This window comes from Colias philodice, chromosome 29, assembly GCF_061535455.1.
Source record: "Colias philodice isolate Cphi_HAF_F1 chromosome 29, ilColPhil1 Martin Lab GWU primary, whole genome shotgun sequence".
Lineage (NCBI taxonomy): Eukaryota > Metazoa > Arthropoda > Insecta > Lepidoptera > Pieridae > Colias > Colias philodice.
This window is the reverse complement of record NC_143114.1, coordinates 7,418,168-7,434,673: the sequence shown is the minus strand read 5'-3', so window position 1 is coordinate 7,434,673 and position 16,506 is coordinate 7,418,168. Positions and strand designations below refer to the sequence as shown.

Sequence of the window (16,506 nt, the reverse complement as noted above, 5' to 3'; positions counted from 1 at the left end):
AGGGCTTGCCTATCTTATCCTACATCCTTTTAAGTTTTCTTGCAGATGGACAGGCGGCCTAAGTATATAACATAAGTTTTTGCAAAAAGTTTAAAAGAGCAACTATGGAGTTTCTTGCCGGTTCTTCTCCATAGATACAGCTTTCCGAATCGTTGGTAAATGTTAAAAATATGTAATGACGATTCAAAAGTTCTTCTAGAAGAAGTCTAATCTTATCTTCTTATATATAAAAATGAATCGCAAAATGTGTTGGTAAGCGCATAACTCGAGAACGGCTGAACCGATTTCGATAATTCTTTTTTTATTATATTCCTTGAAGTACGAGGATGGTTCTTATGTAGAGAAAACGTAAATATTATGTACCACGGGCGAAGCCGGGGCGGACCGCTAGTTGGATAAATAAATGTTTGAGTTTGCACCAGGAAAAAGAAATAAAACACAAAAATGTTTAAAATAAATCTATTATCCATAAAATTTGTACGCTTCGCGCTGATTACACATTAATACAAATTATTAATATTACAATACAATCTATACATACCTAATTGTAATTACATACACATCCAACTTTTGGCGGGAGACTGCATCCGTCTCTGTCTGGCGCGAGTGAACAACAATAAGTGCAAAAGAGACGGAGATACAACACAATTATAAGTAAAAAAAACAGCGTAATAAAAATTGTTTCAAATTATTTTTTTTTTATTTTTATTTGGAAACAAAAACATTTACTACGGTATGTATCACGAATTTTATATTGTATGATTGGTAAATTATGTCACAGTCATTTCGTTGAATTTGCTATTAGATTGAATGACTAGCGCCTTTATTAAATAACTAATTTTATATAAATCGTTTAAATAACATAAGATTTTCATTTGTAAAGTTTTTCATACCAAGAATATTGTACGAGAAAATATTTTTACTTTTTTCAAGTTTTTATTAATAATTGTGTTGCATCAGACATAACTCCCAATTTCCGTAGATTTCAAAACCAGTTACATTTACGCTATTATTACACAAATTAGACATTTTTATTACGAGCACAAATAATTAAAAAAATAGTAAATATCCAATATAACAAGATTTATTTTTACGTTTCGATTTAAATTACAAAAAAAATATACAATACTAATTCTACTTGGGCTGTTTATAAAAAAAATATATTTCAGGACAATTTTCACACACGGCACGATCTGATCCCATACTGAACTTTCGCTTGTGATATGGAAAATATATAATCCATACTAATATTATAAATGCGAAAGTAACTCTGTCTGTCTGTCTGTTACTCAATCACGCCTAAACTACTGAACCAATTTGCATGAAATTTGGTATGGAGATATTTTGATAACCGAGAAAGGACATAGGCTACCTTTTATTGCGAAATATGTACCACGGGCGAAGCCGGGGCGGACCTCTAGTTTTAAATAAATACTTATATAGATAATTAACACCCAGACACAGAGCAAACATCTATGTTCATGACACAAATATTTGCCACGGGTGGGAATCGAACCCGAATCGACCTCTGGCTTGGAAGGCAGGGTCACTACCAAAAAGCCAATTAAAAACTATAATTTTTGTAGACATACTTCAAGACCATGTTTTTTTTATTGAATGATAGATTTTTTTATTATGTTTCTTTAATAAACAGCCCACGCATCTCATCTTAAACATAATATATTTACAGCATTATTAACAATATTACAGTGAGTGACATAATAATTGGCGCATCGAAAAGAAAAAAGTACATTTTTTAACGTCTGTATCATTATCTTAACAGGACCATAGTATTTTCCATTTAGAAATTAAACATTTTAACGGATTCTAAACGCGATTTATACATATTATCTTAGCGAGCATGCTCGCTGCAAAGTGTGCGAAACGTCGGGAAAATAATATAAATAATATAATGAATAAATCGCGTTTAAAATACGTTAAAATCATTAATTTCTAAATATCAGGACCATTTCAATGCTGTTTTTTTCAGAAATCAGTTAAATTTCTCCACCGAAAAACTAGAAATTTTCAAACACAAATACGATTGTACCAATTATTATGCCCTGCACTGCACCTTATAGCCTATAAATAATTTCATATATAAATACACTGTATACTAATATTATTCTAGAGAAAACACATGTTTCAATTTTAGTGACACTTACAGTCGTTTGGTGTTACACTTATAAAGTTTAAAGTGTTCTTTTTACACTAAGTATTGTAATAACACTTTTGACATTGAAATACAATAAATCCTTATTTTAGAAATCCTTATTTAAGTTCTCCATATTTAACTTTTTGAAGTGAAACTTAAGAGTGCATATTATTGTGTTAATTAAAGTGTACTTTTACACTTTAATGTACACTAAAACTCTAACTCTAAGTGTCACTAACTTTAAAACACTTTGCATAACATCGAAGTATCAAAAAATGCAATACACAAATGTATCATGAGAGAAAAAGAAAACTATTTTCATAAGATTCCGGAAAATGTTCAAATTTCTACCATTTATTAGTAGAATTCAGTAGAAATACGCACAGAGTAACAATAAAACGACATTATAAGTTTAGTATCACGCGAAATTGTAGTATCACTATATGCTAATTTATGAATAGATCAACTGGTTTTCTTGTAATCATAGTTTTTCATATTTAAATCAATTTTTTAGTTTTATTTGCGTGTCTTATTACAAGTTAGAGACGTAGTTTAGTATTAAGTAGTCATTTTAAGTATGAAGTCTGTAATATTATGGTAATTTTTTTTTAAAATAGTCAGAAATGGTCAATTATAGTCAGTTTATAAGCGGCTATCATTCCAAGGAGAATACTGAGAAAGAAACGAAGTACCGTCAGTGAGTGTCAGTATTTAGTATTGCTGGACAATTAGACACGTACCAAAGGACTATAATGCGATACCAGCCCCATATAGTCACGTATAGTCAAGTATAGTCACATATATGCTACACATATTATATGCTCATATAGTCACTCATAGTCACTTATAGTCACGTATAGTCATCGTTAGTCACGTATAGTCACATATAGTCACTCATAGTCACCGCTAGTTACATATAGTCACGTGTAGTCACATATAGTCACTTACAGTCACGTATAGTCACATATAGTCACCGTTAGTCACGTATAGTCACCGTTAGTCAGTGGTACAGGTCGCGCTCGAGGCGTCGCACGCGCACGCGCTGCCGGTAGTGGTACTCCTTGAGGTACGCGCGGAGACGCCCGGGGAGGGGGAGCTGTTCTACACCTGTGGGGGGAGGGGACGCGGTTAGTACTAATGTATACTAATATTATAAAGCTGAAGAATTTGTTTATTTGTTTGTTTTAACGCGCTAATGTCGAGAACTATTGGTCCCATTTGAAAAATTCTTTCGGTGTTATATAGCCCATTTATCGAGGAAGGCTATAAGGTGATCATTACAACCCTTGTAACAGGGTGGGAATTTTCAATGGGGCAAGATGGAGAGTACCTATAATATACTTAAGAGATACCAAATTTTGTTGAAAGGAAACATTCCTCTATTTTTGCATGCGGCTATGTGTATAATATATTATATACTTTTCTCTGTGGGTGTATTTTTCTGTGTGTGTGTGTGCGTGTGTGCGTACGGCTACATGTATATGCTCTTCTCTGTGTGTGCGTGAGTACGGCTTACAGCTATATGTATTTGCTTTTCTCTGTGCATGAGTGTGTGTGTATGTGCGTACGGCTTTATGTATATGCTCTTCTTTATGTGTATACACACATAAAGAAGAGCATATACATCACAGCTTTTACAGCATAGCTTTTCTCTGTGTGTGCGCGTGCGTACGGCTATATATATTATTCTATGTGTCTGTGTGTGCATGTGTGTGTGTGTGTGAGTGTACAACTCACCGTCATAGTTGGTGTGCGACACGATGACAGCCCGCGCGAGCTGCTGCAGCGAGAAGGGCGCGGTTCGCGGTAAGGGCGCCGTTAGCATCGGCTCGAAGAACATCACGCACGCGGGGTCCTACACACATATGTGATAAATAATAAAATAAATCGGGACAATTTTCACACACGGCGCGATCCGATCCCATACTAAGCTTTCGTTTGTGTTATGGAAACCAGATGGCTGATAAACATACATATATAATTTTAAATAAATACTTATATAGATAATTAACACCTAGACACAGAGCAAACATCTACGTTCATCACACAAATATTTGCTCCGGGTGGGAATCGAACCCACGACCTCTGACTTGGAAGGCAGGGCACCTACCAACCAATCCAACCGGTCAGTGATATAAATTAATTGAATACTGCGAATAATTTTAAGCAAATAAGAATTGATTGAAATCTCGCAGTGTTTTTGTAATAGCTTAGCCACCCATCACTCGACAGATTATTCTATCTTAAAACTGAAAAATACACAGTCCGGCCGTCAGAATCGTCTGGTCACTAAGACTTTTTTAACTTTCTTGATTTGTCTGCGGACCCCCAGTGGTTTGCGGGCCCCAAGTTGGGAAAGGCTGGTGCCGGTAGTGCTCGATGTACTCGCGGAAAATTCTTACAAATAAAGGATTTGAATTTGAATTTGAACTAGTATCTGTATATTGTGTAAGTAAGTAAGTAAATAATCACCTTGTAGTGCTCAATGAGGCCGGTGACGGTGGGCGCCGCGAACACGGCCGGGTCGTGGCAGTCGAAGCTGAACCGGTGCCGATAGTGTTCTATGCGCGCGTGTAGCGAGCGACCGTACTTGCGGAACGACACCGAGAACAGGTGCTCCTCTTGCGCTGAGTCGCGTAGGAGGAACGTGCCTGTAAAGGAGGATGTGGTGTGAGATACTAGTCAGGCCGGATACATAACCCCCCCTCCCCTAAGAAAGCTAACCCCCCCCTCCCAAATCGTTCTCGTCAAAACAAGTGCCCACAGGTGGATATAGTGTGAGATACTAGCCAAGCCAGAGACATAACCCCCTCCCCCCCATAAAGATACTAGCAAATGTCACGGGGAACAATACCCCGAAACGTTCTCGTCAAATCAAAGTGCCAGCCAAAGAATATTAGGGCCATGCCCCCCCCCCCAATCGTTCAAATGCTAGCCAACAAATAAGTTGTTGCAAAAGTCGATATGAACTTTATTTGTAAATATTTATTTACAATACCAGAATTTGGCTGTGTCTCATACCGGATTACAGTTTACTTTAGTAAATAACGAAAACGACGGTTCTTTATTTTACACAACAGTCATTTTCTATTTCGTTTTTATTTTTGGCACGAGGAGCGATACACCCGTCCTTCCAAGAAGCGCTTCTAAAACTCGGAATGACGAACCGCAAAATTTATGAAGAAATCGACAAGTATTTTTATTTACAAAATAAAGAATAAAGTGTTATTACAATCATAATCATACCTTCGGGTTTATTATCGAGCAAGCGTTCAGCCTCGTAGCGGTCCATCTTGCCCCAGTAGAATGAGCAGGCGGTGATCTCTTGCAGGTCCGGCACTAGACAGTGCTTGTAGTCCACCTGCAAGAGACAAATATCATTTATTGAAGTGAAACTTCTTTATCGGGGTTGGAAAAAAATTTAGTGTAACATTTTTTCGTTACGCGTGACATTTTTCCGTTACGCGCCATCTTTTTCTTATCCCTACCACGCGTGATTCGATGTATTTCTGTAAAGTTGCATATAGTAAATTATTTTTTGAAAAATAAGGTCATAAAGAAGTTTCACTTCTTACGTGTGTACACTATTACACGCACACATTTTTTTTTATTAAAATATAACGGTCTTACCACAAAACAATTTAAACACAGTCTAACTTTAAACCAGGGATCTGTCACTTTAATACTTGTCTATGTGAAATACGACAAAACCAGATTAAAGAGAAACCGCGCTTAAAGATAAACCCTGTTTAAAGTAGACAGTGACAATCTATTTCAAATTTCCAATGTAAAAGTTAGAAAAATAGAATTTTAAGTAAGCTGTTTACTACAAACTAGCTGTGCCCCGCAGTTTGACCCGCAATTATAACAGAGTAGTTGTTATGTGGCTATACCTTCCTATTACAATGTACTCTATGGTGTACAACATAATGTCGATATTGAATTGATATGAAATGCATGGGGTTACGGGCCATGCTATGGTTTATATTCCTTGAGTCAGTAGCTCGATGATAGTCTCGGTACTACCATCGACCGCGCAAGGTGTGCGCACTGAGTCATTATTTATCATTATTTAATATGTATTATTTCACATACCTATGTAATTATTATTAATGGAGATTTGTTTAAATTCCCCGACATATATTACCTGTGTATGAACTTTAGTGTGTGCGTTTGCAGGCAACGAGTGCTGTAACGACGGGGCCCGTAAGAGCAGAGCGCGTAGTTCACTGCCACATACCACCTGCAATTATTCATAAATAAATATATATAATTTATTAATTTTTCATGTTAGTTATTTCAAAAAAATGTTATACTTTTTCATGGCTCCTACCTTACCACAATTATTTTTCAAAAGTACAATAATTGCCCTTGTAAAATTATCGGTTGAATAATTTTCTGACCAATAATAAATAAAAAAAAACTCTTCCAAATATACAAACAACATTTATTTTTATTTTAATCACAAAAGAAAACACAGGAATCGAACCTGAAACCGCCTGATGGATCCATCATTGCTCTGCACCAATTCATTGCCCCTCGCATCTGGGGGGAGATCGCCTTCACTGAAATTGAGCGTAAAAAAGACATTTAGTGATAAAAAATAAGAAAAATCACACACAAAAATAAAAATTAAACTTGATGTACTAAGAATGTAATGGATTAGAAAAGAATATTTATTTTTAGCCCAAAAAAAACACTTATTAATATAAAAAACTTTAAACTTAAGTTAGTACATTACATATTATAGTTATTTTACACATATCAAATGCACACATACAAATTAGTGATGCAACGAATACTATTTTATAAACTACGAATACTACGAATATTCGTATTCGCCGAATAGTAGACATTTACCGAATATTCGTACGAATATTTAAAAACGAACAGTCAGCCATGTACAGTCGCTTCGGAAAGACTTTTTTCAACGGCTGGAAACATCCAGACTGAAAAAAAATATCGCCTAAAACCAGAAAATCTACAAATTTTATGTTTTTTAAATAAAAATTATTCCTATTATAAATTTTAATTATAGGAAGACTAAACATTCATTAAATAAATAAGTCTTTTATTACCAAGGCGAAATATTCGTATTCGTATTCGCCGAATAGTAAGTTTGTTATTCGTATTCGTATTCGTTAAAGTAGTATTCGTTGCATCACTAATACAAATCATAAACTAAGTTTAAGTGACATATTTAACTTAAATAACTTAAGTTAGTTTAAAATGAAAACTCACGTGCGCGGCGCAACAGAGAGCACGTAAACCTCAGCCGTGGGTTCCACATCCTCTATATTTGTATCACCATCTGAAAATAATGATATACTTAAATAAATTGAAAATTTGCCGATAAAAAAATGTTTGAAAAATTGTCAATTTTTTTGTGAACAGACATGTGAACGGTTTGATATCTATATACAGGGTGTAATCGTTAAGTGTGCACAAGCGATTATTCCGTAACTATTGCAGATATCAAAAAACTTTAAACTGATATCGAAAGTACTTAACCTAATGAGTAAAATGGCCATAATAAATTTTTAAAAATAAAACGAGAAATAACCAAAAATGTTACATTAAACGCTCCCATACAATTTATTTCCCATACATTTTGTATTCATAGTAGATTTTCGAAGTGACGTCCTTATTGTGCAATACAATGAGGAGGTCTATTTACAGTTTCTAAATGAACTTCCCTTCAAATTTGCGAAGTAATTAAAGCAGAAAACAAAAAAAAAGCTAAAATCTTTCATATTAAATGTATAGGTTGATCCAAAAGTAATGATAATTGGGTATTTCCTGTGCACATAAAAATATAAAATAAATGTTTTATGCTTGCTCATGTAATCACTAAGTTATCACAAAAAAATTATATCTACAGGCCACGTTTCCAAGTATTAACATTAATTTTAATGTGAACAGTGCGAGCCAGAATGTTTCCCGACGAAAAGAAGAAACAACGATTCGACATTTAGAGGGTGAATTTCTAAATTTTTAATGAGATCAGGATAATTTTTTGTCACGATTTGTGACTATGGGCGTTACCTGGGTTCACCATGTTTATGCTGAAACCAAGAAACAATCAATGGCCTGGATGCGAGCTTCCAAAGTGACGGTGAAGATTTTCAAAGTGAAAATTAGTAGGATAGATTAAAGCCGTAGTTTTTTGAGACGCTGAAGAAATGTGGAATATTTTAAGAAGGTAGCCACTACTACACAGGGCTCTTACTACACAGACCAAATTAAAAGATTGCGGGTAGGTTAGTAAGAAAAAGAGACATGGCAAACTTCGGTCTTGAATGTTGGTTCACCAAGACAACGCACCAGATCACAAAGCGTCAGTTGCGATGGCTGCCAATCAAAAATCGGCATTGAAAATGCTTGAACACCCACCCTGTTTGTAAGATCTAGCTCCTAGTTAATTCTATCTCTTACCTCGGCACAAGAAACACCGTCGATACAAGAAATTTTAAGACGACAGCGAAGTGATGGCCGATTTTGAGGGGTTTTTGTAGATGAAGTCAAAGTTTTTTTTCTAAGTTAAGGAAAAAAAATATCGAAGTATATTATCTAGTTAGAAGACTATCTAGAGAAATACATAATTATTTTAACTGTAATGACCTTGTTTAATATTGATTATCATTACTTTTGGATCAACCCATGTACATGGGATATTCATATCTCATACTAAATGTATGGGAGGGTTTAAAGTTAATTTTTTAGATATTTCTCGTATTATTTTTAAAAATTTATTATGGCCATTTTACTCATTAGGTTAAGTACTTTCGATATCAGTTTAAAGTTTTTTGATATCTGTAATAGTTACGGAATAATCGCCTGTGCACACTTAACGATTACACCCTGTATATATATAAAGCTCAAAGGTGACTGATATAGTGATCTATCAACGCACTGCCCAAACCACTGGACGTATCGGGCTGAAATTTGGCATGCAGGTAGATGTCATAACGTAGGCGTCCCCTAAGAAAGGAGTTTAGAAAATTCATCCTCTAAAGGGGTAAAATAGGGGATGAAAACTTATACCATGAAAATTTATCTTTTCCACACAAGCGAAGCTGCGGGCAACTTCTAGTTAAACATAATTTTAAAATGAAAACTCAAAAATATTAGTTCCTCAACTAGACATATTTTTGATCGTCACAATGCATAAATTAATATTTACCACCTCAGACTTGTATGGAAATCTATTACAATCTGGATTAGAAGCTAGGCTACTTCTAAAAACTATTTAATCCATACTAATATTATAAATGCGAAAGTAACTCTGTCTGTCTGTCTGTTACTCAATCACGCCTAAACAACTGAACCAATTTGCATGAAATTTGGTATAGAGATATTTTGATACCCGAGAAAGGACATAGGATAGGTTTTATCCCGGAAATCCCACGGGAACGGGAACTATGCGGGTTTTTCTTTGACTGCGCGGGCGATGCCGCGGGCGGAAAGTTAGTTTTAAATAATTACAATAATTACAATATTTACCAGTATTTATGACAATAGATTCCAACTCCCGCCTCAGGTCTCGCGCGCCCAGAGTCAATACTGCCGCCAATCTGAAACACGAATTTGAAAATAAATATCAAAACATGTGAATTTTAACTGAAACAGTAGAATAAATTCGATTGCTCCGGCGGAATGACGTGTTGCCCGAGTTGGTCAAGGTGTCTCCAGTGATTGGCGGAGAGATTTTTATTCTTTAAAAGTTTACATGTGAATTTCAGTTATTTATTTTTTAAAGTATTATTCGTTTTACAACCCTTGGAATATTTCTATCTTTTCTTAAATAATTCAGCAACCACGATACTATACACCGGGGGTATCACACTCAAGGGTAAAAAGAGGATTAATGTTTCTCACTCCCCCCCCCCCCCATTTACAGCCATATTCGACAATTGGCGAACAATTGGTTGACCGGTTGGCTAAGTTGGTAGTGGCCCTGCTTTTAAAGCCAGAGGTTTGTGTGTTTTGTTTTTGTGTCTGGGTGTTAATTATCTATATGAGTATTTATTTAAAATTATATATGTATGTTTATCAGCCATCTGGTTTCCATAACACAAGCGAAAAGTTTAGTATGGAATCAGATCATACCGTTTGTGAAAATTGTGATGAAATATTTATTAAAATATTTATTTAATTATACATATAATTTCCCCCCGCCCCCACTCACCGCTCGTCGTTACACGCGTCGCTAACGCGGCGGTACGCGGTGCACACGCACGCGGCGCGGCGCCACCGCCGCCGCCGGCACGAGCACTGCCGCCCGCTCCATCTGTTAAGTTCAATAAATCTATACTAATATTATAAAGCCACCTCTTTGGTACAGTGGTTGACGCGTCAAAGTAAAACCGAGAGGTCCTGGATTCGATTCCCGGTCGAGACGAAGAAAAAAAATATCTCGGTCTGGCAGGACACAGAAGGCTAATAACCTACTTGTCCCTAATGAAAATCTATCAGTGAAACAGATGCACGCATCTGCCCAGTATCTGCTTTTATGTATTTACTAGGATAGGTAGTCAATGTAAAAAACAATTATTAAAGTTAGGGCGTCATTTAATCTGGAAATATCACACACAATACGTTTATAATAACAATAAAATGGATACAATTAAAAGTACCTGTCAGTAACAGCGCTGACGTATCTGTGCACGCTGCTCGGCGACTCGACGTAGCGGCGCCGCTCCCACGCGCCGCAGCCGCACGTGCATTCGCCGCCTTAAATCGATACATAAATAATAAATATTCCATAATGTAACATTGTAATACATAATAAAGTACCATGTCCTCATGGGTAAGGGGCAGATGCATTATACATCAGTTTCACTGATCGATTTTCTTTAGGGACAAGTAGGTGATCAGCCTTCTGTGTCCTACCAGGCCGAGGCATTTTTTTTTCTTCATCTCCATCGGGAATCGAACCCAGGACCCCTCGGTGTTACGCTCACGCGCCAACTACTGTACTAAGGAGGCGGCTACATACTTATACATAATTTCGTCTGGATGGTCAAAATAAAATTTTAAAGTACAAACATTTATTTTAATCCTTTCTTAGCAGATGTTTACATCATAGAAGCATATGCCAGATGTGCGTTTTATATACTGCATACAATACTGTATACAATTTTAAGTCAGTAAAAACTTGCAAAAATCAGTACTTGTTAATAAATCTTGCATGTAACGGTGCATTTACATCAAACAAGCGAATACTCATTCTTACCATCTAAGTCAAATTCTTTTAGTGTAAACAGCCTAGACCGGGAGATACTGACACAAAATTTCGAGTCATTTGTAACAGGATGGCGGTTCTACAGGGTTCTTAGTACGCAATGACAAAAAGAAAAATGATGGTGTGAACGCTGGTACCGGCGGCTTAGTCGCGTGGGCGTTAGTCGAACTCGTCGGAAAATAGCGAAAGTCAAACGATTTGTAACAGTATGGCACTTATTTTTCCTGGAAGTTTGAGGATCAAAGAATATAAATACAAAATTTCAAAGATCTAGGTGTTGGAAATCTTCACTTATATAAATTAATACTAAATTAATTTTTCAAGTATGACAGCACTTTTTCCCCCTACTAGAAGTATGGCAAATATAATAATGGTCACATTTTATCAAATACTCTCCAAAAATCCAAATGCAATACTGGTACAAAAAGTTTGGCGAAATAATTTTTTTTTGCAGATTTTCGGCGGTATGGCGACCATTTGGAATCGTCCGAAAAGTATGGCATGGCGATTTTCGTAAATGGCTGCACGACGATGGTTACCTGTGCAAAAGTTAGCCTGGTACAAATGGTTGAATAATTGTTTTATTTAAATCAACATATTCGCGTCGGTATGGCGGGCTGTAAGTCACACCGGAAAAGTATGGCATGACACTACCGCCTACTTCTTTTTTATGGGCTATCGGTAAATACTAAAATTTTTGTGTTACAAATCGTTTGACTTTCGCTATTTTTCCGACGAGTTCGGCTAACGCCCACGCGACTAAACCACCGATACCAGCGATCACACCATCATTTTTCTTTTTATCATTGCGTACTAAGACCCCTGTAGAACCGCCATCCTGTTACAAATGACTCGAAATTTTGTGTCAGTATCTCCCGGTCTAGCCGTAGAGCATTCTTTAGTTGTTCTTAGTGCATTCAAATTTCGAAACTATGCACTATATACGAGTTTTCATTCGTTCGTTCGTTTTTTTTCGTTTGTTCGTTGCATTCTATGTGTTGATCTAAATGCACTTTTATAACAATACATATTTATAAAATTACTCACTCTTCCTTGATGTCTGCTGCCCCATGGTATCTGCGATCTAGGCACTATGAGCAGTTTGACCAGCAAACTACCATCTGGAAGGAAAACCGTTATTCATTGTAGAAATTTATTCACGAAATAATTTGCAATATACATATTTCATTCATATTGACCTGATATTGATTGAATTTTAAATGATAAATACTGTTTCTTCTAAATTATTTAACTTATATCTATAGATACTATAGCAGTGGTGGCTCAGTGGTGTGGCCTCGGACTTCAAATCGATAAGTCGGGAGTTCGAGACCATACAAGCGCGCAGGAAATAAATTGATTTTTTCAATTTATCAGCGCATGTTGTTACATCACCACTGCTCAAACGATTAAGGAAACCCATCAAGGAAGAATCAAAAGTTCGACAACATTACGTATCATCTGCCAACCCTCACTTAAAAATACCTCATGCTTTTCATGCATGCTTCTAAAAGGACAAAATGCAACATGAATTATTATTTGTATATAATTTTGCTAAATTTTCGATAATTTCTAGCATAGAAGACTATCTACAATGAGAACATTTTTCCCAGCGCCAGAGCCAGTACGGCGCAAATTGAATAATGTACTACTATCTAATAATCTTTTTTTTTTTTTAATCTCTTCTAAACCTGCAATCTGCCTTATTAAGCATTAAGCTGGTGGTTAAAAGTTTTAATGTTGGCATGCATGGCAAACGCCCAGTAGCGTCTCCATATAATATTTTCTATGATCATGGTGAGTCTGATTCTACGGTTGAAGGAGGTCTTGTGGAGCTCTCCGTTTTATGCGCTTAAAAGTGCGAGTGGGCTCCATCATGTTCCAGACAAGTATGTTGGGGTGATTTTTTATACGGCTATCTAATAATCTAGTAATCATATTGTTCAATCAATTTCTTTACAACGTTATCACATAAATCCATTCAGCCTTATTGTTACTTGCACAAAAATCTCCCTCTTACAAAACACTTAAAGAAAAAGGTTATTCACATACACATAACTAATACAAATTATATACACAACCATACATACAAACTCGCACAAATTACTCACATTGAAATGTGACTCATAAACTATACGCATCAATTAAAGTGATTCAACGAGACAATGTTTCATTAACTAAACGGTTACTAATTGCTAGACAAGTAATTGAATTGTAGGGTATGGGACAGATGCATTCCTCATTCATTGTGATAAAGAATTACCACTAGTAAACTTAGTTTACAATTTATCTATACTAATATTATAAAGCTGAAGTTTTTGTTTGAACAGGCTAATCTCAGAAACTACCGGTCTGATTTGAAAAATTCTGTACATGTTACAGCCCATTTATCACGGAAGGCTATATGCTATTTATCATCACGCCAGGACCAACATGAGCGGAGCAATGCGGTTAAAACCGCAGGACATAGCTAGTGATGCACGCCATTTAAAATGGCAGTGTATGTGAGAAAAAAATATTGTATAACACTCTTATATGACCATATATAAGCAAATAAATATATTTGATTTGATTGATGAGAGTAGACAATTTGTGAAGATAATATTACCAACTTTTGGAAGAATTGTAGCTAGGATTAGTACTCTATTTCTAGCGTATTAACAACGACTTTCATCGTCGATCCAATTCGCAAGTTCTTCTCTCGTTAGAAAATAACCATTAGGTAATTAAAAGAAGGTAAGAGCAGTTCTCAAATAAATTTAATTGAGCATGTAAATAGTAAAAACAATACAATTTACATATTAATGAATGAATGGTAGATTATACCTTATCTGAAAAATTTACCTCATTTTTTTATTTATCAGTATCTATCTGTCGTGAGCCTCGGAGGAAATACGAAAACTTCGACAGGTTTTGACAAGTTCAATAACCTTTTGTAAACAAAAAAGTTTATACATGATGGCTAAATTAATAATAACAGGCTTCAATTTATAACCATTTACAGTAAAAATAAATAACACTAATGGTTATAGCGGAGAAACACGGGGGTGTATAAATGAAATAGAAAAAATAAACAAATCAAATTATGCGTCCGCCATCTTGAAAAAGTTCCATGCATGATCTAATTTCTACATTTATTAGATTCAATCATTCAAAAAAGTACTCACGTCTAATAAAATTATATTTTAGTAACGTTTGTCGTTTTCGCAACTATCCCTTGTATTTATTTCGATATTCGGCTACACACATAAACTTTCACTGTATATATTTAAAAGTTCACCGCACATTAAAACTTTACGTTCACACACCACATTGCAATGTTATTTACAAAACTTAAAAACAACACTTAAAATAAATTATTTACACCAAAATATTCAGTTTTAATATAAATCACACAACCAAAATACGCAATTACTTTGTCGGTGTGACATTTTGTTTTTGATTCTGTCCAATTCTGTCCAATTCTGTCTTCAGATTTCTGAAGTTTCGTTTTACGGTATGTAAAATAAGGCTACTAATCACTATAGAAAATTATAAATTAATGTTGAATTCTAATTTTATAATAAAACAGATCAAAAAGAAATTTATAAGCTTAGAAATAATAATTTATAGATTCTGGTTAATATTAGCGCGATACTTGTACAATCACTATCACTCCCCGTTTTCCAATTACAGCACTAGAGCGCATTATGCGGCATAATGCTTAACGTTGAATGTTCCAACTACAGCAACGCTTCGCACAATCGAGCACTAGAAAAAGTAATGCGCGTGAATTGATGCGTGCAATCTCGGAGCCGTAGACAGAGAATTTCTCTGTCTACGCTCGGAGCAATTAACTAGCCTGGAGAAGTAACAATTAATTGAACAATAACGCACTAGTTTGGCCTTTCTAGCTTATGGCAAAATGTCTTGCGAAAAAAGAGGACAGATATATGTCAGTTCGACAGTTTGAAATGACATGTAGCCATTTCAATTTGTTTTGATCACCAGTCTGGTGATCATCGCTTGGTTATTTTAATTATTTTTTTTGAAGTGAAAAACGAGTGTTTTAGTTTAATTTTTTATTTTATGAAAAGACAATTGACTAAAGATTACATGGCTTGTGTTGTTTACGGCTGTAAAAGCCGTAGTACTGGGAAATCGGATGAAGATAGGAATTTGTCATTTCACAGGTTAGTGTTTTGATCAATTATTTTGTTAATTGTGTTATAAATAAGTGAATTTACGTTATTTTCATAATCATCTATTTTTTATCTAACCGTAATCATTGAAATGAAATCATAATCAGCTTAGTTTTTAGAAAAAATGCAAAATATAACTTCCATAGTGTTGTGCAATTATCGATACTTGAGTAGGTACGAAGTACTTCATTGATAATGACTGCTTTAAGTTAGGAGAAAAAAAGGTATTTAAGTATGGATTTTATTGTTATTTGCAGGTTTCTGGCTTGAGAAAAATTAAAAGATGTTCGGGTTAAAGCTATAGCACAGGGAAAATTGGAAGCCTTCAAAACATTCTCGGCTTTGTTCAAATCATTTCGAATCAGACGGGAAGAAAAGTAAAGTGCTTTGCAGAGATGCTGTGCCACAAGTTTACGGTGGCATCTATTTTAAATAATAAATATTGTAATTTGGTAATTAAGTATCGAATTAAAATGTTGTAAAAAAAAATTAAATGTTTATTTGTTTTATTTGAAGAAATTTATTTTAAACTAGAGGTGCCCCGCGTGTTCTCTGGGAACAAACAAACAATTTTTTCCCGTGGGAATGAGTTATTTTCCCGCGGTAAATTGTAGCCTATATTATGTTATTCTGATGTTTAAACTATAAATTAAAATTTAATTGTAAAGTTTCATAAAAACTCATTCAGTAGTTTTTACGTGAAAGAGTATCAAATGTCCATTCTTATATATTTTCGCTTCTATAATATTAGTAGGATACGATTATTGATTTGTAAAATGATCAACCAGGTGGAAGTCAGATTCGCGCACGAAGGGTTCCGTATAATTCTATGAATGAATCTATGAAAACAGGAAAAAATACGTACCTTTTTACGAAACCATAAAAAAAACCTAAACCGAAATACCTAATAATATTTTTTTATAAAT

The 16,506-nt window shown here is 35.1% G+C and overlaps 1 protein-coding gene across 3 annotated transcripts; it reads right to left on the bottom strand.

Annotated features, from left to right (window-relative positions):
• Nucleotides 1-2,310: 2,310 nt before the first annotated feature.
• On the bottom strand, nt 2,311-14,861 carry LOC149476101 (suppressor of cytokine signaling 5-like). 3 transcript variants are annotated; one of them, XR_016317915.1, is made up of 13 exons: nt 14,567-14,861; nt 12,447-12,520; nt 10,792-10,888; nt 10,344-10,445; nt 9,659-9,729; nt 7,397-7,466; nt 6,645-6,720; nt 6,303-6,398; nt 5,402-5,516; nt 4,628-4,806; nt 3,893-4,010; nt 3,080-3,262; nt 2,311-2,976 (listed from the first exon to the last, which is right to left on the bottom strand). XR_016317915.1 is itself a non-coding variant. In XM_089712676.1 (12 exons), exons 2-12 carry the CDS (start codon nt 12,469-12,471, stop codon nt 3,156-3,158), a joined length of 1,056 nt encoding a protein of 351 aa, XP_089568802.1. In that variant the 5' UTR covers nt 12,472-12,520; nt 14,567-14,861; the 3' UTR covers nt 2,311-3,155. The 3 variants fall into 3 exon arrangements, 2 of the variants coding, with proteins under 2 accessions (XP_089568802.1, XP_089568804.1); XM_089712676.1 differs by having other exon boundaries at nt 2,311-3,262; XM_089712678.1 differs by lacking the exon at nt 14,567-14,861 and adding an exon at nt 14,244-14,431 and having other exon boundaries at nt 2,311-3,262.
• Nucleotides 14,862-16,506: the final 1,645 nt, after the last annotated feature.